The 27,841-nt window shown below is 46.6% G+C and overlaps 1 protein-coding gene across 3 annotated transcripts in view; it reads left to right on the top strand.

Moving 5' to 3' along the window:
- The first annotated feature begins 1,427 nt into the window (after window positions 1–1,427).
- hivep1 (HIVEP zinc finger 1) overlaps window positions 1,428–27,841 on the top strand; it is a 47,933-nt gene continuing 21,519 nt past the window's right edge. Inside the window, exons 1-2 of one of the 3 annotated variants that reach the window (XM_030062890.1) lie at window positions 1,428–1,539; window positions 4,104–4,241. In XM_030062890.1, coding sequence (XP_029918750.1) covers window positions 4,202–4,241 — 40 coding nt within the window. In that variant the 5' untranslated portion in view covers window positions 1,428–1,539; window positions 4,104–4,201. Of the gene's footprint in view, window positions 1,540–2,803; window positions 2,821–4,103; window positions 4,242–27,841 lie in introns of those variants that run through there. The other 2 variants (XM_030062891.1, XM_030062892.1) reach the window with 2 other exon arrangements.

Below are 27,841 nucleotides of genomic sequence, written 5' to 3'. Positions count from 1 at the left end.
GACCCTTTATTACAAATAGTTACACAGCCAAAAATATCCATCTCGACAACTCCTCCTCTACTGTCTTAAAATCTGCCTTTTCTACAACAGATGTAAAAATGTGCAAATGGGGCGAGATCATTTCACTTATTTCCATTGCAAATCAGCTCATTTTCAGTGCTATTAGTGATCTGCCTTTTTTGTCCAAAATATTGCTGAATCTCCTTACAAGTGAAACTGCTCTGGAAATGAAATTGTCCCACCTTGATGTTTTTTTTCACTTGTTTTAAGGAAAATAAAATTTTCAGATTACATGGTTTGTTAGTTGCTTTACTGTGTGTGCTTTTAAGGTTGGTGTAAGCTATTTTTTATTGACTGCACACATTTATCCATGTTTCTTCCAGGATGCACTGCATCACGCTGTATGGACTGGAATGAAAAGCTTCATATATCATTTGGCCACTATTGATTACAACTAGTGAGTGTTAGCTGGGTGTCAAGAAGGTAAAAAGGTGTTTAAAAAGGCACAGGCCCGTCTGAGCCACCATTAAGAGTTAAATTAAAAAGGATACTTCAAACATAACCTGCTTTATTACATCACGCCCATGTTGTTTGATTGTGATTATCAGTTCAGATTGTGGATCAAGGTTATCTAGTCTACCAAAGAGGAAAGTAAGCCCTACCCTAAATTTGACCCAGCAAATCCCTGTCCTTATCAGGGGTGTAGCTGAGGATAAGCCCACCTAAACCCACCTGAGTTTACCCACCTTTAAGCCTTTTAGGCTGGCCATTTTTATTTTATATAAATGAATAGAATCCATCAAGGTAAATATAGTCAACTCGGTGTGAATTATATAAGATGTGGAATTTTGCACAGAAAATACCATAAATTAAGGAGTATTATTGGTTTTTGTGTATACTGATGGTTGCATGCCTCACGACGAACACCCACTGGAGGTCACGGCTCGCTCACCTGTTCAATTTTATTTTTTTAATCACCACCACAAGCGCCGATCCTGGTGGAGAAAGAGCCTCAATTATATCCCTACAAGCGGGTATGTGCATGGGAAAGCCCAGTCGGTAGTGGTGGAGGGGCACAACGTGACCTGACAACAAGGAACCTCCGGGAAAACCGTCAGTCCTAAACTATGTGCAGCACAGAGGAGGAGGGGAGGAGTGGGGGCCGCCGAGGGGGGTTCACGACCAACGACACGGTCACGGCTCCTCAACGGGCGGCTAAGACGAGTCGTAATGAACTCCTGCCATGAAGGGAGGCGTAATTTAACAAACTCGTACTGACACCCGGGCGACTTCTCGCCTTTTCTGGATTGATAAAGCAAGATAAGCCGCAATTTAGCCATCCGTCGGAATCCCCCCTGGAGTTGACATCCCGCGGCAGGGAGGCGGAGACGGGACCCCCGCTGACGTCAGTGGGCCTGTCTGTTTCCTGCAATAGAAAGTGAGAGAGAAGGGTGAAGGGAGAAAATACAAGACCTCCCCCCCTCCTTACCCCAAAGGTGTGTTACAACAGAATGCCTGACAGTAGCTAAAACTGCACTTGTGAGTATGAATAAATTCAGCTTGGGTGTATATCTTTCTTTCTTTCTTTCTTGATTTGGTTTGCTTTCTTTAGCGGGGCTGCTAGAAGTGCTCAGTCAGTGGGGAGAGAGCAGTGATAGGTCGCTCTCGCTCGGCTGCATCGCCTGTCGGACATGAGTAAGGTGCTTTATCAGTGTCCTCACGGCTCGTCTTTCACTTGAAACCTGCTGTAAACTTTGCGACGCTGAAATGTCACGTTTCGGCCGTGCGTAAACACGGCGGAGAAGCTCGCTGGTTGTTTGGCGCATCGTTGTTTGGCCGTGGACTTGTGCAGCGCTCCGTGTGTCTGTGTCTGTGGCAACTTGAGCTCCTCTGCGCAACGTGTTAACCGACTCGTCTCCGCTCTTTTGTCGCTTTACCAGCCTCCTAGGTAAGCCACAAGCTACCCCCGTCCGCCTCGTAAATATCTGCCGTTGCTAATGTGGTGCTAAATCTGCGTTATGTAGAGGCTGCCTTGGGTTTTGTTCAACAGGGGAAGTGTCCCGTTCAGCGCTGTTGCAGAGACAGCGAGGGGTTTTCCCTGGCTCCTCCCTCCCTCACACAGCGTTCATGTGTTGCAACAGGCACAAAAAATACGCTATTCCCACGCATTGTTTTTGCCGATTGTATTTCCCGTCCAATTATCTGCAGCGGCTTAATTAATGTTTACTCTGCGGTGCCTGTTTTTTTTCTGCCTGCACTCGTTCACTGCAACGTGGGCAAATTACACGAACACCGCACCAAGTTATCTAAATATTATTTCATTATTTGTGATTTGTACGTGTTGAGAACTGTAACACACACACACACACACGGCTGTGGTAAACACATCGCTATCTCTACGCTGTGGTGTTTATTTATTTATTTTTTTATTTACATAAGGCTTATTGGGTCTTGTGTTCCTCCTCAGGTGTGAACGGACGGGAAGCATGACTCAGTCACCTGCCAGCGCATTCCTATCTGACAGCTTTAGGACATACCGTTACGGTGTGTAGCGCTGGCGTGAAGCATCGTTTTGCTTCCTCATGTCAGTATTAGGGTGTTTCCTCAAATATCTATGTGCTTACAGATAGAGAGTGAGAGAGGGAGAGACAGCAAGAGAGAGAGAAAAGAGAGGGAGAGAGAGAGAGGCAGGCAGGCAGGCAGGCAGGCAAGCAAGCAGGCGGACAGACACGCCAGACAAAAATGTGCATGTCTCTTTTCTCCACCTCATCCGCGCCGTCGGACGTGTAATGCCATTTTTGCATCATTTGCACCGGCCAGGTGAGAGCGTGTGCATGTTTAAAATCGTTTGGCTTTAGCCGTCCGTGTGTGTTTTGTGTGACCTGGTGCATGCGCTGTACATTCTACCGAAATCCACCGTGAGATGATGTCATTGCTCTAGCGCCACATGTAGCTACCACTGTATGCTGGAAAATCATCATCCAGTTGTAGTAAGTGTTATGTAATATTGGTGAGCGAGACAAAGGCTGGTTCCTGAAGCACCGCGTTCATTGCAACGTGCATTGGACTGGCAGTGGGGGTTTAGCACCCAGGGAGTATCTATGGAGAGTATGGATGATGTGGGGCGCAAAGATTGCATCCAGATGTAATAAAATAAGAGGGTAGTTTCATGATCAGATGCCCTCTTCTCATGTGTTCTGTCCAGGCAGAGGTGAGATGTTCTCCTGCGGATGATTATGCATATCAGGCAGCGTACAGAGGCATTTGCGGTGCTGTGGGTTTGAAAGGTCGAGGTCTTGGTAACATTTAACTTGAACAACCCCTTTTTTTTCCCACCCGATGTTGCCTTTACCAAACCAGAATTTGCATGCAGCCCTAAATTTAACCTCTAATCTTCCAGTGCAAAAAGGGCATCGAAAACCCGTACAGAGTGAAAACAGTGCTATTGCCTGGTTGAGTTCATGTTGCCCTTTTGATGTTTGCATAGACCTTATGGATTTGTCTGTGAGTGCTAACTTTTGCAAGGAGATTGGTCTGATAGTAACCTCTGTTATTGGCTGCCCAGGTAGCCCCGAGCATTCACGGCCCTCCACACACAGGACCTTATTGTTTGCACCTTTCGTCATCCGGACTGACAGTTGGCAAAGTGAAGGGCAGGCGCTCCGTATCAGATGCTGACATGTCAATCAGACGTTTCCCAAAAACAACAGCCATCTGTCTCCCCTTACCGTCTTTGTCGAGATCAGGATGGCTGATAGTGGCTGCTGCAGAGGTTATATTGATATGGAGAGAACATATTCACACCTCCTCCCACTGACAGCAGACAGTACCTCCAGCCGCACTGCACATTATTATAAAACTGCTCCGAGGAGAGAGGCTTGTATTTGGCCTGAAATGAGAAGTCAGACCGGGGCACCTGTTTGAGAGAGCAACTCAATCAACAGCAGTGTCCTGAGCTGCCAGACAGCTGCCAAGCGAGAGCAGGGGAGACTAGTACACACTTGGTGGGAGTTCTGCAAGGCCTGCATAGTGCTTATTGATCTGTGGCGTTTATGTTTAGCTGATGCTGACTCTCTCTCTGTGTGTGTGTGTGTGTTCTGTAGATGCACCCAGAGCGTGGAACAGGAGTCTGCTCTTCTTCTCAAGACCCAACCTTTGAATCTACTTTCCCCAAGATGCACCAGTGAACTCGGGCGGAAAGATGCCACGCACCAAGCAGAACAACCCGAAAAATTTAAAGGGTGAGTTGCGTAGTCTCTTGACTTATGATGGAGGCATCCTCGGGATTTACTCACATCCACAATGTGTTGTGAAAGCTCCTCTGAATCTATAATGCTGGTTGGATTTGTTGGTTTGGACAGTTGTGTAATGGCAACAACTGGAAGAGAATGGCCTCTTCAAATATGTCGCCAAATAACACAGGCCCTTATGTGTAACTACCGTAATGTAATTACTTCCTTATTATGCATGCTTTGAGATTACCACTAAAGGAAGAGATGAATCAGACTGTGCAGGGGACCAGACAGGTTTTTGCAAGAATTGGTGGTTGAGCTTTTGCAGACGAAATGTCCACTGAGTCTGCTGAGACTCTTGGTTTCCACCTCTGACATATTGCTAAATTTTTTTTTGCTTCACTGTAAGAGTCTTCCTCTCCTCATAGCAACACTGTTTACAACATTTTCCCCTCTTGAGTTCATCCGTGTGAACAGACAATCCTGGCTTTTATTCATCTCTACAAATGCATGCTTATTAATAAACAGCAGAGATTGTCTGTAGCTGCACTACTCGCCTTTGATCTCCCTCAATGGTTATCATGTGCTAATTCTTGTACGACTGCACCGGCACTGCAGCGATAGGCTGCAGGTCTGTTGTATTTAAAGACGTGGACTTGTGGTGTGTTTGAAGGTGTTGATATGAATGTAAAGTCCAAGTGTTGGATAAGGAAAAAAGCTCATTGAGATGAGATGAGGTGAAACTTTTATGATCCCCAAGGGGAAATTGCATCTCTGCAGCAGTGAAGACTTGCATATAAATTAGAATATAACAAATAAAACAACAGCACACACTGAAGACAACATAACAGACAGGACATGCTGAGGATATAGCAGCTTCCTGTGCTAATACAGGGCACCTATTTGCTTGAAGGATTTGGTGTAATGTTGACTATTGACAGATTTACATGTTAACAGATGTTTGCAGTTCACAGATCCACAAATTTACAGGATATATGCGGAGTGTGAAAATGTGCATCACTGCCATTCTCCATCAGTAGAATCACAGGGCAGATTTACTAATGTGTTTGAGTTGCCAGCCAGATTTTACTGTTTATTTATCATATAAACACTTCCTGCATGCGTTTTTTTTTTCATTGAACTTACTTGGCCAAACAACATAAATAATTAAGTTTTAGAACAGCACATTGCCCAGTAGATAGAAATCCCCGCCAAATTATACTTGATGCTATTTATATTCTATTCACTTTATTTTCTTAAAAAAATACTGCATCTGGTGCAGTGTTGCTGATTTATTTATTAATTTGTTAAGCTGATGATCTTTTGTTTGAGATGGCGGTTCTTAAATTGTGAACCAGTGTTGGAGGCACAGCTGCCGTTATATTTTGGAATTATTCTTGATTTTTCGGCTCTTATCAGGGTGTCTGCAGGTCCTGAGAACGTCTTAAAACGTCTTTACAGCATCTCAAATACTGTAAACCAAGGCATTTTGAGTCATAAACACAAGATGCCTTAAAAATGCTGTGGTTTTCTTGGTGCACTGTTTCCCCAATGAGAAATTGTCCCAGTGTGCAGATTTATATTCTGATAGGTATACGGATGTCTTCATTTTTGTTTATTTTTAAAGCCTGATTTAACTTGATCTCCACGTCCAGGCAGACTCCCACAAAAATTTCTCAATATTCTCCTGTGAATAAGACGTTTCCTCATCACCTCATAACTTGTTCAAACCATCTGTGTTGTTCCTTTTAACCCAGTTCATCATCTGTCCTCCAGGCCTCCACTAAAGGCGTTTCCTTCATCAGACAGGAAATGCTAATTGTGTGGCATGCTATCACATGCTTAGATTCTGCCGTGTCTTTCTCAGGAACTCGAAATATCCCCCCCCCCAATCCTCCCCGTCACCGCCTGAAGCAATCACATGATGATGCTTAGCGCTCAAAACAAAGATAAAGTGTTTCTTTAAAAAAAAAAAAAACATTCAACTTGAGGCTAAGTAACCCTTTAACCCCGCCATAAATATTTTCCCATTACTGTTATTTACCGAATAACTGCACAGTAATTACTCTTAGTGCACAGATAGTAATCGGCTCAGGTGACATTTAATTCTTGGCTGGTAGAGAGGAAGCCTGTGCCTCTCTCCTCTCTGCCTTGAAGTGCTTGGCAGCGATCTCGACTCTGACAATGTGGTAACCAGCGATCGTGTCAAAGGAAATACCTGCGCCGTTTCCCTCCCGGCCTTCTGAAAGGCGACTTCACACACTCTGCCCTGTCAAAAGATACAAAGAATGAATTGTTTCGTTGACACCGTCCCAGCCCAGCTGCATTTCTGACGCCTCTCCAGGTGCACTTGTGGCAAGGTGGAGAGTACTGTGTTTCTCAGTGTGTGTGTGTGTGTGTGTGTGTGTGTGGGCGGGTGCATGTGCATGGTTGCTGTCATTAAAGCTATAGCTCCATCTAAAATCAGCTGTAGGCCAGGGTAAGAAATTATTTTTTGCCCCATTGGTTTTTAAGCACATTTCAGTCCTTTTCAGGGGCAATTAGTTTTTCACTGCATATTGGCAACTCAATTTGCAGCTTCTACAATTTGTTTTATTTTAAATCATATTGCACAATCACATACTGTAGTGTAAACAAAATAACGAGTTATTGTCCATCTGCTTCAGACTGTGTGCTCACTTGTTTTCTGATCAAAAACTGCCTCATTTCTCTCCCCAGAGAGCAGTAAAATAATCCCCTGGCCATAAGCTCACATTAATCACTGACATTAGCTGTTTTGTCACACACATGCATGAATATTGCCAGTTCAATGCAAAAAATGTGAACAAGGTGAAATGCAAAAAGCGGGTTCTTCTAATTATTTTGGGCATTTTCTGCTTCTTGTTTTTTTTTTTTTTTAATTTCAAAGGCACTTCATAAACTATCAAGGAATGTTTTGCCCCAAGTTAATTCTGGCTTTGCTATGGGGCGCATTTGTGAGTGTGTACTCCATGAGCTCCGGTGTGTGTGTGTGTGTGTGTGTGTGTGTGTGTGTTCAGCATCAGGAATGATCCTATGACGCAGTTTGTGGGTAATAAGGCAGGAAGTTAGGAACTCCTGCCCCCCTCCTCCAAGTCCTTTGTTTACTTTTCTCAAACAGCTGGTCTCCAAGCAGCTCTGGCGGGATGTGCAGTAGTTTCCCCTACCTCCCGTTCCCCTTCAGAGACAGACTCGCTCTCTGTGGACATCTGCAGAAATATACAGCTCCTCGCTCGCTGGCAGGCAAACTTTGAAATAATAAAATTCGAGGGTTTCCTAATATAGGACAGTTATTGTTGTGTAGCGTAAGATGTGTGGCCTAGTTACTTGCAACGGAAAAGTCTAACCCAGAGTTTGATTTAAAAAAAAAAAAAAAAAAAATTTGGAAATGTTGGAATGGGTGTAATAACCTTTTCCACATTCTGTGTTTTTTTTTTTTTTTTTTTTTTTTTTTACTTCTCCCACTGGTGTAAGTGGGCTCCCAGTTTCATCGTGATAGTGCATTCATTGGTCACGCTGTGTTTGTCATCCGTCTGTGTGGCGCGTTTGGTTTTTCTCACCCGTCCCCCCCCCACCGCCTCCTACTCCAGCCTCGCGGCCCGCTCCTCCTCAAAGTGCCCCTGAAAATGCCCAGACTTGTTAGCAATAGCAATGTTTATAGAACCAACTCTGCATTCCTCTTGTCTTATAAAAGTCGCCTCGCACCAGAGCCCCGGTACGTCTGGTCTCCTGCTTTTTCGTGAAGACGGCGCGGTGTGATAAATGGTGAACAACTGCAGTGAAAGGGGCTACATTTAACAAGGTGGAAAATGTTTACCCTGTAAAGTCAAAGCAGGGAGAACGAGATGGAGTTTCCCTTCTCTCCAACATCCTTGTGCCGCTCTGCAGACACGGATGAAAATGCATTGTTATCCCGAGGCTTTTCTGTAGTTTTATTTTTCCTGTTGTGTTCTACTGGGTCAGGGATTATAGATTTTGCACTTTAAATGTAAGTTGGTCTGTTTTATGGTTTTACCCATCCATTATTTTAAGATTTCACTCCTTTTATTTAATTCATCTGCTCGTCCGTTTTATTCTGACCTGCGTTTTTGTGTCCTGTATCATTTTATTTTTTTATTTTTTCATGTACTTGGTTTTAATCAGCTCTATGCAAATAAACTTTATTGGCCTGACAGCAGATAACAGGTCAGATCTGTAATTTACACGGATGGAAAACGTGTTATCCTGTTAGCGAGGTTGTGTTTTCTGGCTTTGCATCAGGGGTGTCGTGATGCACCAATACTGACGATAACCGTGATCTTTAAAAAATGAAATATTGGTATTATGTTATTAATATGCATATGATGAAACTGTGTAAACAATCCAGCGCCTGTTAAATAATTTCTGCTTCTTTCGGTTCTCGCTTTGTCTCCCTCCATCTGATGCTACACACACACACACACACACACACACACCTGACGTGGTTACATACCCTCTCTCCACTTCCCTTGACTGACATTTAAGTGTAATTCATTTGCCAAAAAATAGACAAAGCACACAGTAAACAAAGGCAAAGATGAATTTGACTGATACCATTAGTACTGCTTTTTAAAATCTCACTAATATCGTTTTTAATGAATTATTTTGGCCTTGATAATCGTGTAGTGAAACTCTGATATTGTGGCAGCCCTACTTCACATGTGCAAAAATTGCCCTTTAATAGCCAGAAGGTTGAATGGAAGCAAAAAAGGAAATAGTGTAGATGACAGACAGGAGTCGAAACACCTTCAAGTTCAGATTCCTGTCTTTTAAATCAAGGGAACAGAGAAAAGAGTAAAGAAAAGCAGAGGCAGTGAGCACTCCGCTGAGCCCGTGGTGCGTCTCACCGCCTCGGTAATTTGCAACAAACAACAGTTTTTCTGTTAATGATCAACCATCAACTCTGACCTCATCTCTGGCTGCAGCTGAATATTCAGGGGTCAGAATAAACTGCTGCTATAGTCCTGTCTGATCAAAGTTGCATGGCGACGTAGAGATGGCCTGATACACACACACACACACACACACACACACACACTTATGGGCGTTTGTCTGTGGCTTTAAAGGTACAGCACAAGTTGGGACTTTCCTGGCATCAGCACCTTTTTTTTTTTTTTTTTTTTTTGCCCGTTCAGTGAAGTGAGCAGAGATGAATCTAACCTTGGCCCTGGCAAAGCTCGGCCCGTCAAGAAGGTGACAATGTTTCTGCCTTTTTGTGTCTTGCGAGTAAGGTCACAGATTAAGTGAGGTTACCGATGCAGCTGGTCTGGTGTCTGACCTGCTGTGACCTCCCTCCCGATCCTTTGTAATCCAGGCCACGGTCAGGATCTCCTACATACCACACTGCCCATGTTAAAAACCAAAATACAAATCATGAGCAGTTTTAGCCCTCCAGCTGCTAAATTTGGTACGGTAACAAGCATGCCTTGGTATAATTTATGCTAGAAAAACACATTTTGAGTTTGTTTATTGAAGGTTTGGAGAGGTGCAGAGAAAGAGTTAGCCTCCTGGCTCCGGCGAATTGGATTTTTACATGTTGTGTCATGCTTGGGCAGCCAAACCAGTATTTCCGTACTGTACCTTCAAATTACAGTGTGTGAACGCAACGAGATTCACACAAAGGGAACCTCTCTCCCGGAGGCAGGAATAAACCAGGGTTTTAGCAACAGTAACTACAACAGACAGGCTGAAACTAGCTTAGGGATGTCTGTTTAACTTAGTGGTAACCTCAGAGAAGCTTTCACTTTGAGAGAGAGAGAGAGAGAGAAAGAGAGAGAGAGAGAGAGGCAGGGAAGGAGCCGGGACAGGGAGGGACCAGGGAAGGAGGAATTTTTATGGCCATATTTTGTGTGAATGAAATTGAATATGGTGAAAAAAGAGGGCTGCTGCTCTCTTTGCCATCCTGAAATGTGGGTTAATGTCTATTCCTGCTTTTTAATGGAGGAAAAAACATATATTTAAGTCCTTGCTCGCTGTGTGCTGGCTTTTTATGGCAGGCAATTAGGCCTATAGTTCAGCAACTGTGAAAAATAGAATCTTGATGATGGAAAATATGATTATCAGGGAGCAGTTTCAGCTTGTCGCAATTTTAAAGTATCTTGTGCCCTTTTTCCATTTTGAGTGAACTGTAATTATTAGGTGTATCGCACAAATGGCAGTGTTTTTAATCACCCGGGGGCCTTTCCTAAGAGGAGGGCGGTCGGCCTCTGACACACCAGCAGGCCCTCAGGCCAACTCCACCACAGAGGTGAGGAGAACCTCCCCAACACCTGGGAACATCTGGTTTTGAGGAAACCAATTTGTCAGTCAGCTAATTTGCAAAGATCTCCGACAGCAGCTTGCTCAGGTAATGAGAGATTTTTTTTTGGCGTCAGAGTTTCCTAGGGTTGATGAGCTTTTGCCAGAAGCTGGATGTGAACCCCTTCCTCCTTCTCATGCAGGGCCACATTGAGTTGATTCTTATTCTGTATGTCGTTGTCTCTTCTTCCTCTCCGTCTGTGAGAGGCATACTTTTGGTTTTCTCCCTCCCACCTCGTCTCAACCCCTTTGCCCTACTAAGACTTTCAGTTTGAATGTCTGTCATGCCCTGACTGTTTATCAGACGGTGGTGACTAATACCGTAGCTAACACCGCCCGCCTGCTTCTTGTGCAGAAAAAGGTCTTGTGTTTGTCTTCATGTGTGTGTGTGTGCGCGCTCGTGTCTCTGCTCATTTGTTTGTCGTGTGTGTGTGTAATCTCATGCACTTCCCCGTGAAACAAAATGTTCTACAAATGATCAAGGCATCACTCATTAACAGGCTGCCAGAGCCGTTTACCTGTCGGCACTCAGACCTCCTGCGCAGAGGCAGATGTACGTTTGTCTCTTACCCACTCTGCCATTTACGCACAACCCCCTGATGATCGAGGACCTGAGTGTTTATAGCTTGTGTGTGTGTGTGTGTGTGTGTGTCTGCGTGGGTCAGCAACAAGGACCAAAGCCCAATCAGTCAAATTATTTGGCTTAAACTTTTCAAACTGAAGCATTAGTGAAGGGCTCAGGCGGGCCGACTTAAATTGGAACTAACGAACGGTGACCTTCTCGGACTTGTTAGCCTCACACACACACACACACACACATGCACGTACACATACACACATCTTTTCCTCCACAGGTGAGCTTTGCGGCCTGGGGTGCCACTTCCTGGAAAATTGGTTGAGCAGCACTGATGTTGGCAACTTAGAAAGGTGAGCGTTGGCGTTGCAGCGGGAATGATGAGGGGAAAAACAGGGTGGGGGCAGGCAGGATTTGCCTCTGCTGGCGTCAGCACACAAACTTAAAACGGTGGAAGCGAGCAATCCCCTGCGGTAGTGAAATGGACCCACGCCGCGGCTGGGTGTCACAGTATTTGGAGACATGCTCATGACACACTGAGGGGGCGGAGAGCTCCCGCATTGTATGTGTCGTGCAGAGAAATGCCTCAACAAAACCTGCCTCTGTTAGAAGGGGGACGCTTATTCCTGGGGTTCCTTTTTTACAACGGCGGGGGGGAAAATGTGACGATGGAGTTCGGGTTGAAAAAAAATGGCTTTGGAAAATCTGCTCAAGTCAAAAAAAAAAAAAAAAAAAAAAAAAAAAAACAACAACAACAAAAAGCAAAGAAGCAAAGCTAACGTCTGCCAGCCGGAAACCCTTAAAAGGGAGGCTGTGTGGGGGCGCTTTTCTGTTTGTGTTTAAGTATGTGCGCAGCTGCATGTGTGTGTGTGTGTGTGTGTGTGTGTGTGTGTGTGTGTGTGTGTGTGTGTGTGTGTGTGTGTGTATGTGCAGAGCTGGCATTGCTTAATGGTTTGCACAAGCAAAGCCCAATGTAGGGGTTGCCAGGGAAACAGAGCAGCATGAGTCTTGGTCTGCAGGTGCTGTTCCTTGTGTCCTACTGCTGGAACCTCCTACGACGATGGAGGGAGGGAAAAAAAAAAAAAAAAAAAAAAAGAGGAGGCAGACAGACGAGGGTAGGAAGGAGTTCTGGGAAAATCTCAGGAAAGCGGGCTGACAGATATAAAAATGTAAATAGCAGGGGAAGTTGGGTTTATTATGACAGTAACGTCAGATGACAAGAGGAAGGAGAGCGGGGAGATGGATCAAACGAGGCATGGGTGAAGGCAGAAGGATGGAGGAGGTTGATTTCATACCAAAGCAGCCCTCGAATGTAGCCCTGGACCTTGGCAGCCGTGCACTTTAGGGGACCGTAACCAAAGTCACACTCATGCTGTCAGAGGAGGTTAAGAGAGGGGGGGGTGAGAGAGGAAGAATAGCTGCAACAATGAGAGGCAACAATGCTGTCAATTCAGCCAGAGTCGCTGGCAAAGGACGGCCAATGAGGTTTGGTTAGGGAGAAGGCGAGCGCCTGCACTGATGGAGAAACGGGGGGTGGCGGCTCCATAACAATAGTGGGAATGTGTGGATGTCAGTTTAGATCCAGCGGCTGGAGGGAATGCCGCTGTCCCCCCTCCTCCCCCACCTCCCTCCCTTGTTTTCGTCCTGGCTCTGCTTGGGAGTGAGTGACAAGCCCGCAGGAAAATTCAGACATTCCTATCTGGTACGAAAACACGCCTCTCTCAGCCCTTGATTTCCCTCTGCTGGGCTGTGAATCCCCCTTTCTTCCCGTCATCCCTTTTTCCAGTCAACATTCGTCTGGTCCAGCAAGGCTCCACTTAGATCATGCATTGATTCATAGGGCGTTTTTTTGAGTGCTTACCGTCTGCTGACTGTGATTTTCCATACATCTGTTTGTGAAACCCGCGATTCCACCATTAGTATTAACGACGGCAGTCATTTGCAGCGACCTAATGGCTCAGCACATAATTCGGTGTCAGCGTCTTTATTCTGCACACCGCGCACACGTTAGACGGCATTCATCGCATGCCCGTGACATACATTAACCCTGCAGCATGCATTGTCTTGCACGCAGCACGGTGTGTGTACGCGGTGATGATTTACATTAAAGCTTCAGCCTGTCAGTCAGACGAGAGGTTACACACACACGCACACACTCAAGAGTCTTCAAGAGGCCCTGTCCTTGACTCAAAGCGACAGCTCTTTTGCCGGCATGTCCAGGCATCAGTAGGTGGCCTTTGCCCACCAGATGTTGAGGTGGAGGATAGGGCAGGTGGGCAGACGGGTGGGCAGATGGGTGGGAAGCTAGAGGTTATTCTGCGGTTTCCTTAAGGTCAGGCAGTGGGCTGTATTTATCAACACTGACACTTGCTGACTTGCCGCTGTGTGGGATGACTACCACCATCACTGCTGCACACCAGCCTATCAGGGCACAGCTGTGTTTGTCTATGAGGAGTCACACACGCACACGCGCACACACACATCAGGCCAGTGAGGGACTGACGATCAGGCCACATGGGAACGGAAGCTGTTGCTTTGCTACAGGCGACAAATGGCCCTGTGAAGCACCCCCACATTAAAACCCCGTCTAAAGACATGTCACTTTGCTTTTTTAAAAAACCGACCCACAACAATTCTCTGCTCCATTAGAGATTATGCCATCGCCTCGCCTCACTGGCTCTCTCCAGTTTTCACTTTTTTACACTTAGCAATCTTCTGGAAGGGAGGAGGGCAGTCTTTTTTTTTTCTTTTTTCTTTTTCTTTTTCTTTTCTTTTTTTTTTTTTTTTTGGAGCTCCGGCTTTAAGGAGGCTCTGCAATTAGCAGCACAACAAGCAATTTGACATGATTGGAGAAAATTGCACCGAGCCTGTTGTGGTGTGCAGAGAGGATGTTCCTCCAGCGTGTGTTTGTTGATACACAGCACTGTTAAGACAATAGTTGCCTCTGTTGGTGCCACTAAAAACATCCTGTCTGCTTTTACTTAAAGATGTTACTCTGCTCTGCGATGTGGCCTCACTTTGTCTAAGTGCTGGATTTGCGTTCACATAGATCTTCACTCATATAGATCCACATGAGCTCGAGGGCTGAACGATATGGTTAAAAAAATCATATTGTGATTGTTTTGACAGATTTTGTGATGGTGATATGATTCATGATTTTAGTGGAAATGAATGTTTGCATCACAGTTTTCATTTCTCACTGAGAAACTATTTAAATCATGTGATTTTTTTTTTTTTTTTGCTGGGGTCTGTACCAAACAAACCCATTTTCTTACATTTGTAGTTCAGGGCATGTAGTGTCACTCTGTGTATAATGGTGTTTGTCACACATTTTACCGTCATAAAAAAAACTGCCGCTCCTGCAATGTCGATAATATTTTGATACATTTTTCAGCCCTAATAGTTTTCCTGAGAACCGGGAGGAGGGCCAGCAATCTGCGGCGGTGTGTGGAAATCAGTGGAAAGTAGGCTGCTGAGTTAAGACCTGACAGCTCTATAACTCCATCATGCAGATTTGTGGGTGTTTTACTGGAAACAGCGGACCCTCCGCAGGTCAGAAAACAAGTCTCCTCTGTATGGTCTCTTTAAAAAGGCCCGGCTCCGCCTCTTTAATTCATTCATAAACACCGCACTTTGTTTTGATCTCTGCTCTCGGGGCGCAACTGCGTGTGTAGGCTGGTTTTTCGCCAGGAAATGCGTCATTTTATCTGTTTTTTTGTGCATTTTTTGTGCTTTGTGTGTATGTAGGGTATTGACTTGAGCGAGGAGGTGGAGGAGTGGGAGGAAAGGAGTGTGTATGCCCTGAAGTGTCTGTCGGTATTGGGGCGGTGAGGATGGGGGGGGGGCTATGTGTCGTCCTTGGCTGTCCAGTCCCGATGGATTCCAGCGGGTCGATGGTGAAAGATTGAAAGCCCCCAGCAGTGTGTGAGTCATCAGGAAGGTGTGTGTGGGGTCAGCGAGGTCAGATCAATATTTTAAGCATGCACACTTACACAAACACACACACAGAGCGGGGTCAGAGGTTTCCCGGCCTCAGAGTAGCCACCCTCCTCTCAGCGCAAACGTGGAGTGCGGTAGTGACAGGTGGCAGTCAGGTGTGAGGACTTGATGCATTGGCCGGGCGAGGGGTTTTATGATGGGAAAGTCACGCTCCATTCCGCTCAGCGGGTCAAGCGGTCACGTCGAGCGCCCCATCAAGCGATTGCATCAAGCACGCCATCAGGTCTGTTGACCGTAGAAATGGCTTTTTCAAATGGAAAAGCCGCTCAGCCGTGCAAGCGCCGCGTTTCTGCAGGCACGGCCGGAGATAAACGCCGCCCACCATCATCAACGCCGGCCAAGAGGCTCCACCTGTTGATGAGAGAGTGAACGGGGAGAAAATGAAACGACAAAGAGGGGATACGGCGGTGGAGAAAAGTGAGGGGGGAAAACGGGGCGGCGGCGGCCCGGGACAAGAAGAGAGAGGGTGTGAAAGAGAGCATGAAAGAGGTCAGGGAGGGATGTGGAGTTAAGAGAGCGATGCGGACAAATGTGAAGAGGGTTAAAGAGCGGAGGCTGTTGGAAATAGGCGAACGCGTTCGGGAGGAGAAGAGGGGGAAGAGAGTGGGGTGTGAAGAGGAGGAGGAAGGGAGGGAGGGGGGTGCCTGCCTGCCTGCTGGCAAAGCTTCATCCTCTTGCATAACAGGAGCCGTCTCTTCCTTTAGCCGCTGTTGCCATGGGGAGAGATGGTGAGGGGGTGGCGGGGTGGGTTTCTGAGCTCACCACGCCTCACAGGGGAGAGACTCTCTGGGGAACTCTAAGCTGCGACTATCCCCGGCCGACTTCCCTCTTCTGCAACAGCGCAGCACTCACAACGGAGGAAGAGCCGGAGGAGAAGAGGTGGTTTGGGAGCTTCTGGTTTCATTTTGAGGCTCGTATTTTTAGACAAAGAACCAAGAGGCTGATGGTCAACCAAAAAAAAAAACAAAAAAACAAACAAAAAAAAAAAACAAATTAAAACAGCGCTTGTGATTGCCGTTTGAATGTGCAAGAGAGACACCGTGTTTGTGGGAGTCGCTGGGATTGATGTGTGACTCAGCGCTCGCTCAGGTGTGCCCTGTAAAATAAAATCAAGGCATTGTGTGTAACTATGTGATGGGAGAGTGTGTGTGTGAGTGTGTGTGTGTGTGTGTGCACGCCCGGCATGACTAACGCTGAGCCTCGGCAAGACGTGCAGGTGTTGGTCAGGTGTTGTCAGTCACCGTGCGTCTGAGTGTGTGACTGTGTGTGTGTGTGTGTGTGTCTTACCCAGCAGTGCCCAGCAGCTACGAGGAGACAAACCAGTCTGCTATGAACAACAAGAGTACACTGTGTTCACATCCTCAGCACTCCCTTCTCTGTTTACTGGTGCTTGTGTGGGGGCGGCGACACACACACACACACACACACACACACACACACACACAGGCCCAGGTTAACTCCATGCGTCACATGTCTCTCCCTGTGTCCAACGACATGGTTTGTTTGTATCTTGTGCGCCTATTAGTGCCTTCATTAGTCCCGCCGCGTGTGTTGCGGCTGTCCCCGGGAATGGCGAGCCTGCCCTTCGCAGATAGGATCAATGTACAGAACGGATGGAGACGTATTTATAGCCGCTGTGGGGGCGTGGGAGGTTGCACACCACAAGTAGGTTAGCAGCTAATCTGATGTTGACAGCGCGTCACGTAGAGTTGTGTGTGTACGGCTGCGTGTGTGCGTGGCTCCTCAACACATGCAGAGGAATTAGCGACGGTGCTGTTTTTAGACGCTCCATCCTGCTTTGTTTTGCTTTTTCTGTTTTTGTTGCTTTTTTTGCAAGAGGGAGAAGGAGAGGGAGAGAGAGAGAGAGAGAGAGAGAGAGAGCAGTGCTGCTCAGCAAGGGGAAGTCAGCACAGAGGCAGGCAGGCAGGCAGGCAGGCAGGCAAGGAGGGCTTTCCCTGATTTAGAGTAGGGATTAAAAAAAAAAAAAAAAAAAAAAAAGGAGGACGAGGAGAGGGGAGGAGGAGGAGGAGGAGGGAGGAGGAACACGAAGGCAGGCAGGGAGGAGAAGCGTGGTTGCTACACCAACAGCGGAGAGGCAGAAGTGAGAAGTGAAAGCTCGGCTCTCAGCACCGAGTAGCAGACACAGCTCCTGTATGTGTGTATGTGTGTGTGTGTGTGTGTGAGTCTGTGCGTGTGTGTGTGTGTGAGTGTGTGCGCCCGTGTCTATCTATGAGTGTGTGAGGTTGACTGAGCTTGGAGACAGACAGCGGCCAGACGCTCAGCCTTTTTTGCTCTGCTGTGGCATTTCAGAGTTTTTTTGGGGGGGTGGTGGTGGTGGGGGGGGGGGGTCGGTGGGCCCAGGAATGTCAGCGGTTATTGGTCGGGAAAGTGTCTGTCTGGGTCGGGAATGTCAGGTGTTCCCCCCGTAAGCACGTCTGACGCCGGGGGGGAAAGCCAGCCACTCTGAAAAAGTGTCGACTTGAAAACCCAGCAGAGTTCTTTGGTCCTGCTCTCCTCACAGGTACAGTGCAGTGCAACCAGACCTCCTCTCTGTGTGTCTTCTTAATCTGTTTTTATTTTTCTTTTTACTGCAGCCTTTTGTTTCACTGCGGGCTCGATACGAGTAGCTCAGTTTCCTTGTTTATTTCCCTGTTTTTTTTTTGTTTTTGTTTTTTTTTTGCCTGGTTATTTCTTTCATTTTTTTTTTTTATTCCTCTTGTGCTGCTGCATTGTATCCTTTTGCCTTCATTTGTTTAACATGGACGCGCTCCCTTTGTTGTCTTTCTGATTTGAATGCATCTTCTGTTTGTTTGACCTTTCCTGTTTACCTGTTCCTGCACTAATGACGTTCTTTTTTTTTTTTTTTTTGGGAACATTTTAATTTTTACTTTAATTTCATTTCTAAACAGTTTTAACTGAAAAGAAAACAAAAAATGTGGAGCTGATGAGGAGTGTTTCCTTTTTAAAATTGCCACTTGTTTAAATGCTGTGCTGTCTATCCAATTTGGCACCGCCTGCCTATCTGCTCAGTCTGTTCTCCGACGGTTTTAGGTAATGACAATGTCGGTCAAGGGGTTAACAGCTTCGGCGACTCACTAACCCCGGCCCTAACGCGGCTCAGTGACTCAGGCTTGAACGCATGTATGTGTCTGTGGCTTGTTCCTCCACGGCTGGGGAGCTGACGTACCGCATGACAAGGACGACAGGATAAGCCTATGTACTGCGTCCGGGATGAGCTGGAGGTGTTATGCAACAGCCCGGTCCAGAGATAGAGCAGAGCCGAGCTTAGACACTCCTGACTTCTTCCACACACACACACCATGAGATCATCAGGCTCACTTAGCTTCCCTCCTGCTCGCGGCCCCCCCGCTGGGTGGCTTCATGCAAGAATAGACGTCCCTATTATAGAGGAGAAATATGACGAGGTCAGTCATGAATGCTGATGCGCGCACTCTGGGCTGTCTATTTATTTAGGATATCCTCTGCTAATTGCTTTGCCTTTGTCTTTCTGCTGTAATTTCATTAAGGTCTTTTAATTGCATCGTGATCTTATTAGCTCTCCTGGAAGCATCCACCTAAGTGCCAGCCTTGGTTAATCCCCTGTTCTGCTGGATTTCCTGGACATGCAGAGCTGTTTACCACATCCACTTATTGTCTTTGAGAAGTGGGTACTGGCATTGGCACTGGCACTTTGTGTTGAGATGGATGGATGGACGGTACAGCTGTGTAATGCTTTTATTACCGGATGAGCCGCGGTGGAGCGGTTCGGTGGTTTTATAAGACGTGGACACGATGTTCGTGACCACGTCTCTTTGTTCTGATTTTTTTTTTTTTTTTACTCTGATGAGATGGAAACGGAGGAGAGACGAGTGGGCAGCGGGGGGCTTGGAGGCAGAAGGGAGAAGGGGAAGAGGGGAGTAAAGAGGCAAAAGCAGAGGAGAGTGATGACGACAGAGGCAGAGGGTGGGGAAAGGGATGGCAAGGTGGGGGAAAAGTGGGAAACGAGAGGAGGAGGAGTAAGAGTGAGATAAAACGGGAACGGCATGTTTCTTCACTCCCATTTTCAGCAGCCTCGGCGTGGTTATGTAACATTACCTCCTGCTTATTGGTGATGGCAGAGGAAAGCACGGAGTAACAGCAGTGAATGGCGTGGAGGTGGGCGGCAACAACATCACAGAGGAAGAAGCAGCAAAGTGAAGCGAAGCCCCCTCCTCTTGTTCGTACGCAAAAAAATATCGAAAGTCAAAAACGCTTCAACTCCGGTTTGTGCTTTAAACCACCTGCGGATTCCTAACATCAAACTCGGCTGGGGCTTATAGCCGATTATATTGAATATCATGATATTTACAGCTTTATGTGATACTTCCTCAGTATAGAGCCAAGTTATTATTCTGAAACGTTTGTATCAATGGGTGAAAATCACATATGTCTGGTAATGGCAGGGTTTCCCCCAGACAAACAGGAGCTCTGTTGATGCTGTCCTGCCTGTAATTAGCGTGAGGTATCACTATAAAGGCTCTCTCAGAAGCTTCCTGCTTTACTCTCTGTAGCTTACACAATATGTACAGGACCATGAATGCATACCGTTTCAGTGCTGGTAGACCCGGTTGGAGTCAAACTGCTGAGCCTGGCAGTCTTAGTGCAACGCAGGATCCAACAAGCCACCAAGCACAGATACTTCTGAAAATTTGTCTTCGTTGTATTAATAAAAAAAGGTGACCTGTCACACTGGCCAGTAGGTTTTTGAGACAATAACAAGCCCCCGTTATTCATAGTCTTTGTTCGGAGCAGATTCTGATATGTTGTCACTGCTATAATTAGGGCTGCGTGATAAATTGTGATTATACTGCTAATGATACTGTAATAGGAGACTAGATGTCGTCTGAGATTTTGGATGCCACATGGTGATGCAGTATAAGTGTTGTTTTTTTTTTTTTCTTGGTTTTAATGGTTGCATGGCAGTAAAGAGATGTGATTTTCTGAACTGAAATTATGTAGCAGTTCTGTTATGTGTTTGCCTGGTCCTCCATTTCTAATGATTATTTATCAAATATCTCTTGTATGTAAATATGTTATGAAAGAAACAATAGTCATGCCTACAATATTGATAATGAGGCATTCAGCTAAAGACATGGTGATATTTGATTTGTCTGTCACCCGGCCCTACTGTATACTCTCTGTGATCCTATTTTATTAACAAGATGGCTCTGAAAATGATGTAAAATGACATGTTTCTGTACAAAAAAATGTGGTTATTATTAAATTTATTATTTTGGCTTGTAAAAATGAATCTTGGTATATTTTGAAGTTTTTGGCAGGCAAGCCAGCAGGTTAATTCTGCGACGCGGTGCCGTGCTTTACTGGTTGAACTACACAAGACTGTTTGTGGCCACTATTGAGGTGTTTCACCCGTGTTTACGTGGAGGACCAGTCATCGGTGTGTGAATGTGTGTATGCGCTAAATGAGGTATAAAAGCAGATGGTTGTCTGGCAGCATCCAGAGAGAGAAACAAGAGAGCAAGGAGAGTGAGAACCACAGAGCAGCTGCAGGAAAGCCCAGAGGGAGTCTACTGAGCCGGCCACCAGTCTCTCTGGGCAAACCCTCAGCGCACTGTAACAACACACTGCACAGGCACACAGGCCTAAATGAAGAGCTCCAGTCCACAACAAGCATCTATGAGGGGGGAAAAATACAATTACCTAACGCTCATCGTGCCTCAAAAATTCAGAAGATCTAGTCCTCTAGCCGTATCTTTGGTCATTGCTGTTGTTGACTTTGTTTCCCTTGCATTTCCTGTTGATAAAAATGAGTTTACGTAGGTGGAACTTTTTTTTTTTTTTTTCCTCTGCCTGCTTCGCCATGGTGGCTATCGCTGCTCATGCTACATTACCCAGTAATTCTTCGGTGTGTTCCAAACAATCTTTTGTCAGCGGTGCCAGAAACATGAAACACATCACTTCCTGTGACTCAGAGGATTTTTCCCAGGAACGACCTGCCACAAATTGGCCGTTATACAGTAGCAGCGAATTTAAAAGCTCAAATTAACTGGCCAAGTTTGCATCACCATTGACAGACAGTAGTAGAATGAACATTTACTGATATAAAAAATGTTTAGTTTTCAGTCATTTTGTGAGATAACACGTCTCAAACGATTCAAATAATCATTTCATTTGTTACAAGACTCTCCACATGCACTTACACCGAACACAACAGCACTAATTAACATGTTTAGCTCCTCCCTTGAGGCCCAGCTGTGGGAAGTAGAGGATGGTGGAAAGTGTGGTGGTTAGAGAGAGCCTTGTTTTGCAGTCTGAACAGAGGAAAGGAAGAGAGGGGAGAAAAGGGAATAGCGAGAAATGGGAGGAGAATGGATGAGAGAGAGAGAGAGAGAGAGAGCCAAGATTCAGTAGCTGGGACTGCGCGGGATCCGACAAGTGTTTGGTAACATGATCAAACCGTCCTCGTCTACCTTTAGACCCTCGCTGTGCCTCCTACATAGGCTCACTGCCTTTCTTGTACCCTGCGCCTGTCAGTGTGTGAAGAGCCTCATAAGCCCCAGGTCTAATTAAGAGCCGTCTCTTTCCTAGGAGGCCTGGCGGTTGCAGCAGCCTCTCCTCCTGTAGCGAGGATGGCACAGAGTCCCACTGTGATTAGACTCTGAAACACAAGAGCAACATCTGTCAACCAGATGAAACTCGCTGGCCAGCGCCGTGTTAGATTCCACCGACTGGACTCGAGTTTTTCACTTGTTCCCCTGGGTATTTGTGTCTCTGGATGGTAAGCGGTAATCTACACCCGTCTCTGTGAGCATTTATTGGAATGATGTGCTGTTATGAATCTCTGAGGATTTCTACCAAAGACGGTCTAAAATGGCCGGCCATTAGTGACCTTACTACTTTTAGACTGCGGTTTACCATTTCAGCCCTGATAAAAAAGTGCAAGCCTTGTGCCAAGAGGAGCTGCTCATTTCACATGCATAAAGACCATTTGAATGTGGTCTTTGTGTCGGGTTCAATGCGGTTCGGATCGCGACTGTATGCGTGAAAGTCTTGAGATGTGGCCAAGTGAAAAGGAGGTTGTGATGGGACCTTCCTGAATAGAGATGGAGATAAAAGAGTGCCTGACTCCCGGAATGAGCTTTGTTATTCATTGATCCTCCCTACGTGGTTTTGGATTGGCCTCAGATTGGCATTCAGAGTGGAGTACTAAGGGTTGGAGTGCGCTGCTTGTGTGCATGCAGAGAGGATTGAATATTGAAATTTTGGCAACACAGACGGTTCAATTGAAGCCGAAGGATTGTGAGGTTTTTGTGTCTGAGCCTGCGTGCGCAATCGCAGCCACTTGTGTGTGTGTGTGTGTGTAACCCTGATTATGTGTGTGTTTGTAGACATCTTTAACCTAATGGACACCCGGCACACAGAGGGCAGAGTATTAGAGGTTACTAGCTGGATTAGTTCATTCAGGCTGTTGCATTATCACCAGCTCAGCTGTCATTAACTCAGATGTTCCCACAGGGATGAAGAGGCGTCCTCCACTGCCCTCTTCACTTTTCTGCTAATGCACCCCATGTACACATAGGCACACACAGACATGTAAAAACACGCACAAGGCATACATTGTTTACAGAGCGAGCCTTGCCTCGGCCATTATATTTTTAAAAACAGTCGAGATTCTGTGCGGAGCCTTCAAAGTGACTCAGTGCTTATTTTTGCTTTCAACTCGCCAACACCAACTTTAGGCTGTTGGTTTAGCCAGCCTAATTACAGGCCGTGATGTTGATCCTGGAGATTTTGCCTGTGAAGTATTTATCAAATACACCCTGGCAGTGACATTGCAATAAGTGCCTGGTCGCGCTGTTTGTTGTCCCTGGCCTCGGTAAATATTTATCTGATTTGCTGAACCCATTTTGTGGCCAAACTGTAAAACCTTTTCGCAGCCCTCAGAATTCCCCTTAATGACTACTCCAAAAATAAAAGCAGAAGGAGCTTCCCCTTTTGAAGTGTCCTGAGCGGCGTCGGTACAGTACAGCGGGGCTAAGTGTACCAGCTAACGTCAGTCGGGGCAGAAGCTCTTGTCATTTAAAACCTCTCAGCTCGGCTTGCCGTGTTTATGTAACGCAGCGGGGCTTAGCTCTGGACGCTCTTGGCCCCAGCGTGCGCTTGTCACTCGTCTGCGTCGTGAATCCCCCTCCTTTTAAATGTTGACCCCTGCTCTGTTTTCCCAAGCTCATGGCCGGCCCGTCCAGAATAACCCGGAGACTGGATCTGTCTGAGACCCCGCGGCATTATCTCAGCCTGTCAGAGAGACGACATCTCCCCGTCAGCCGGTGTTTACCAGGCAGCTGATTACCACGCTACCACAATTCATGTTGAAGAAAACAAACAAACAGTATAAATCATCAAGATCCTGCAGTTTCATGGCCACTTTTCAGGTTTTTTTTTTACCCTACATGCAGCCTTGATAGTATTCTCCTAAAAGCAGAAAAAAGAGACCTGTTTAGCTGCTGGAGGTCTCCATTTTTCTCAGTCAAGACAAAGAGCAGCAGAGGTTTGCTGTTACTCAGAATCAAAATTGAAAGAGTTTGGTGAACCCTTCTACGAGGGTGGTGTGTGAGCTGTTGGGCAATCAGCAGTTGGCAGGACACATTCGTTTCCTCCCCCATCTGCCCCCCCCCTGGAAGTTCAGAGGGATGGGAGAGAGACACTGAGAGAGGCATAGAGAGAAAGAAAGAGAGAGAGAGAGAGAGAGAGAGAGAGAGAGAGAGAGAGAGAAGGATCCCCTGGAGAGTGCCAAAGCCGGTTTCAGTGACGTCACCCTCCCTGCTCTGTTTGGGCAGGCCCTCCCTCCCCCCCGCCTTCACCCCCCCCCCCCTCCTCTCTTCCTGGGCCTTACAGGAATTCCCCTCCTCGTCACATTATTCTGAGGAAACCGCTGGCAACGCCCCGGCCGCTGCAGAGCCAGCTGATAGGCCGGAAACGCAGACTTGTGACGGCTTGTGTTGACACAGGAGTGTGCAGTTGTTTTTCTGCTGCGAACAAAAGGAGTCGCTGAGTTGTTTGTCCCGCGATGAAAGATCCGCAAAGTCAGGGGTAAGAGGCGAACATTTTGTCCTGCACAGACTGTTGTGAATCACATACAGCACACACATGTAACTTCCTGTTTGACTGCGTGTTGTCAGGCTGCGAGGAAAAGCTCAGTGTTTGAGGGGACAGCAGCGTGGCAGAGGTCAGTGTGAGGTCGGGGTTGTGTGTACACAGCATGCAGCTCCAGTTTAGTGGGAACTCTTTGCTGTCAAGTGTTTCCCTCAGGCCTGTGTAAGGGAGAGGGGCCGGCCTGTACAGCCATGTGGGTTGGATTGGATGGGGTAGGGAGGTGGAGGGGTGGGGGGGGTGGGGGGGCAGAGGCAGGGCTGTGGAGGTTTGACTGCTGCTAAGTGCCACAGTCCACAGGAACATGTTTGACGAGAGCTGAACCGACAGGAAGCAGTCAGCGGGCTGTCACTCAACCTTGGCGCTACGGCAACAAGGCAGACAACAAGAAGCGGACAGTGGGACCGTCGGGGGGCCGAGGGAGCCACGCTGACGTGTGTTTTTTTTTTTTTTTTGAATGTGTTTTTTCCGTGTTGTTGTAAGTACAGTTCCTTTAACGGCAGGCAGTACCGCTTTCAGTTTTGATTTGACAGGCTCTGTGGGGAACAAGGCTGCTCTGTAGCAAAGCTGCAGCAGACGACTGATATTTAACTCCGGGATTTAACCTGGGCTGAAGTTTGATTTTGACTTCTGTTAAATTTAATAAGTACTTAGGCAGCCCCGTGTTCTCCAGTGTGAGTGGCAGACTCCTCTATTTTAATTGCCGTGGCTAATGGCTGTATTGATGAAGCTCTTAGCTTTTGTGCACAAAGGCAAGAAAAACCTCGGGCAAAGTGTTTTTAATTAATTAACATGATTAAGCAACACATGAAGGTTTTATTTGTGTCTGAGCGGGGTGCGACAACCCTCGCCCCGGCCACTCTTCCTCTCCTCCTTGGCCGATGCACAGAGCTTGTGTGTGCAAAGTTTGTTTTCACACTGGAGCTAATGAAACGTGCTTCCTGCCCCGGTAGGCCCCTGCGTCGTTTGACGACACGCTGGCCGTCACTCACTGGGCTCAGTTAAGTGGAACCGCCGGCTCGCTGTTAGTTCTGTGTCACAGCCTTTAGAACCCAGGGGGAACTTGAGACGCTGACTGGATGGAGTTTGACGTGCAGCTTGTTTTACTTCCAGTTTTTCACCCTCCGCAAAGAAAGATGTGGGTGTTTGTGTACAGCCCAGGCATTTCAATGACTGTTTCACGTCTTATCCGAAACAATTAGGCTCAAAAAGTGACAAAAATCAAAAGTGAAGAGTTTTTTCCTTTAAGTTACTCAAGTATTTTTTGCTGTTGCTGTTGTTTTATATTGTTGTTGCTCCCTGTATTTCACAATGACTTTATAACAGTGAATACCTGATTGCCCTCTTACTTTTTGTTGGCTTTTTTAAATGCTGACAGCGTAATACAACTTGTGATTTATTTTGCTAAAGGCTAAAACAGCCTTTACAGTCTTCGCACCCTGCATGATTTGTGACAGCAAGGGAAGGAAATGATTATTTAGCGTTTCTTGGCACCGCGAGTGTCCGCATTGTGCTGGAGCTCTGGCTCCTCTTTGTCTATTTTGGTGCAGGCCGGAGTTTTTGTGAGGTTAAATGTGCACGGTCTAAAAAAGATGGACGAGGTAATATTCACATTCACATTCATCTCCGCCTGCACCATTAAGTCCCCTTACGCACACATTCACACGCACACACACTCCTACCCACCCATTGGATTTCTCGTTATATCAGTTTTTCACAAGGGTGCCCACGCAGTCCCAACAATCAGTGGCCTCCAGTCTGCTGCTTCTTCCACCTACAGTTTCCTGCGGGGGCAGCAGTACTGTACAGATACCGCACCAAACCACTGTCTGTGTGTGTGTGTGTGTGTGTGTGTGTGTGTGTGTGTGTGTGCAGGGGAGTGAGTGTGATCAATATTTAATATATATATTTGTGGGCTGGGTGTTTGCAGGGTCGTCACGATTCGCGATGCGGCGCTCGAAGCAGTGACTGCGCCTCGTAACGCGTGTCTGCTAATTAGTGTCGGAACCGGGACAGGTAGCATCTGAATGCCTGTGCTGCACTGTTCGAGTTGTGTGTGTGTGTGTGTGTGTGTGTGATGATTTGCATTCAAAAGTCTGCCACTCCCCGTACACCATCTACACACACACTCTTCCCCCCTTTTTAGCCATACATTATTAAATGGTGCCTGCCCGAAGCTGTGGTTAAGGCTCCGTGTTTTTACTCACACCTGCCCTGGCAGCATCATTATCATTCTGCATGCTGCTTCATACCCCACACAAACAATCCCCCCCCCCCAGTCTTTCCCAATGGAGGGCAACAGCTAGACCGCCTCACTCAAACCGCTGCCTCACCTCGTCTCCAGCTCCCTCTTTTTACCTTGCCTCCCCCCAGTAGTGGGATGCTTAGTAGTCAGAAGCCGATCCCCAGGCTGCAGAGAGAGCAGGACTTGCTTCACTGCTTTGTTTATGCTGCGCCAAGCAATTGGGAACCCCGAACCCTTTCCTGTTTAAAGGAACAGTTCACCCGAAATGCAAAAAAAAAAAAGAAGAAAAAAATTTGTCCCATTTACCCCTTAGTGCAGTCTGTCCATCCATATAGTTACTGTGTGATCTTAGAAAGTTAATGTAGAAGGACTTCAGAAGAGCACACCTCGTTGTTAAAACCAGCACGTTTCTGCAGATAGCCTTTATCGGGAAGTTACCAGTATTACAACCAGTCATTCCCTGATGAAGGCTATCTGCCTAAATGTGTGGGTTTTCACAATGAAGTGTGTTCTTCTGAGTTTTTGCAAGTGGTGCTGGAATCCTTTTGTTCCTAATTTGGCAAGGTTTCCAGGCTGCCATGACTTTCTCCATCTCCCTTCTCTCTAATACAATGGGGCTGGATGGGCATTCTTTTTTTGGAGCGCAGACCGTCAAAAATTAATGTGAAAAACTCAACAGGAACAGTTCTTTCCAGAAACAATGACACGGATACCCGGCGAAATCCATAACCCTCGGGGGTGAAGAATTTTTTTGCCGGGCACTATTTCCAGCCAAGAACACCGGCAAACTGTATCTATTCATACTGAATTTGTACTCGTTGGGGATGGATACATACAGTTTGCCAGTGGCCTTTGGCCCAAAATATGTATCTGGAGGGAGAGATGGCGCTATGGGTAAGTGAGAAAATATCTTTTTTGGTCATTTTGGATGAGCTGTTTCTTTAATTCCACAAGAAGCCAGAACTCTCCCGTCTCTGTATTTCTGTCTTCCTTTCTCCCTCCCTCTGCCTCTGCCTTTTTATCTGCCAGTCTCTCCCTCTATCTCTGTCCCTCTGTGTATATTAGATTTGATAAAGAGCGAGCCACTCCAGTGCCCAGGCTGGCTAATGTGTGGAAGGAGAGAGAGGGAGGGAAGTCACTTTGCGCTCCTTTCTGGGCCGACTGATGATGATAGACTGCAGGGTAATGGGACACTCTCACTGTAGCAGGGGATTCCTCCGCTCCCATGGATCAGCCCTGACTGACTGTGTCATCCTCTGACCGTGAGCCGCAAGGGAGAGCACACTTCCTGTAACACTTGCCCTTTTG

This window comes from Myripristis murdjan, chromosome 11 (assembly GCF_902150065.1).
Source record: "Myripristis murdjan chromosome 11, fMyrMur1.1, whole genome shotgun sequence".
Classification (NCBI taxonomy): domain Eukaryota; kingdom Metazoa; phylum Chordata; class Actinopteri; order Holocentriformes; family Holocentridae; genus Myripristis; species Myripristis murdjan.
This window is presented reverse-complemented; position numbering and strand designations above follow the sequence as displayed.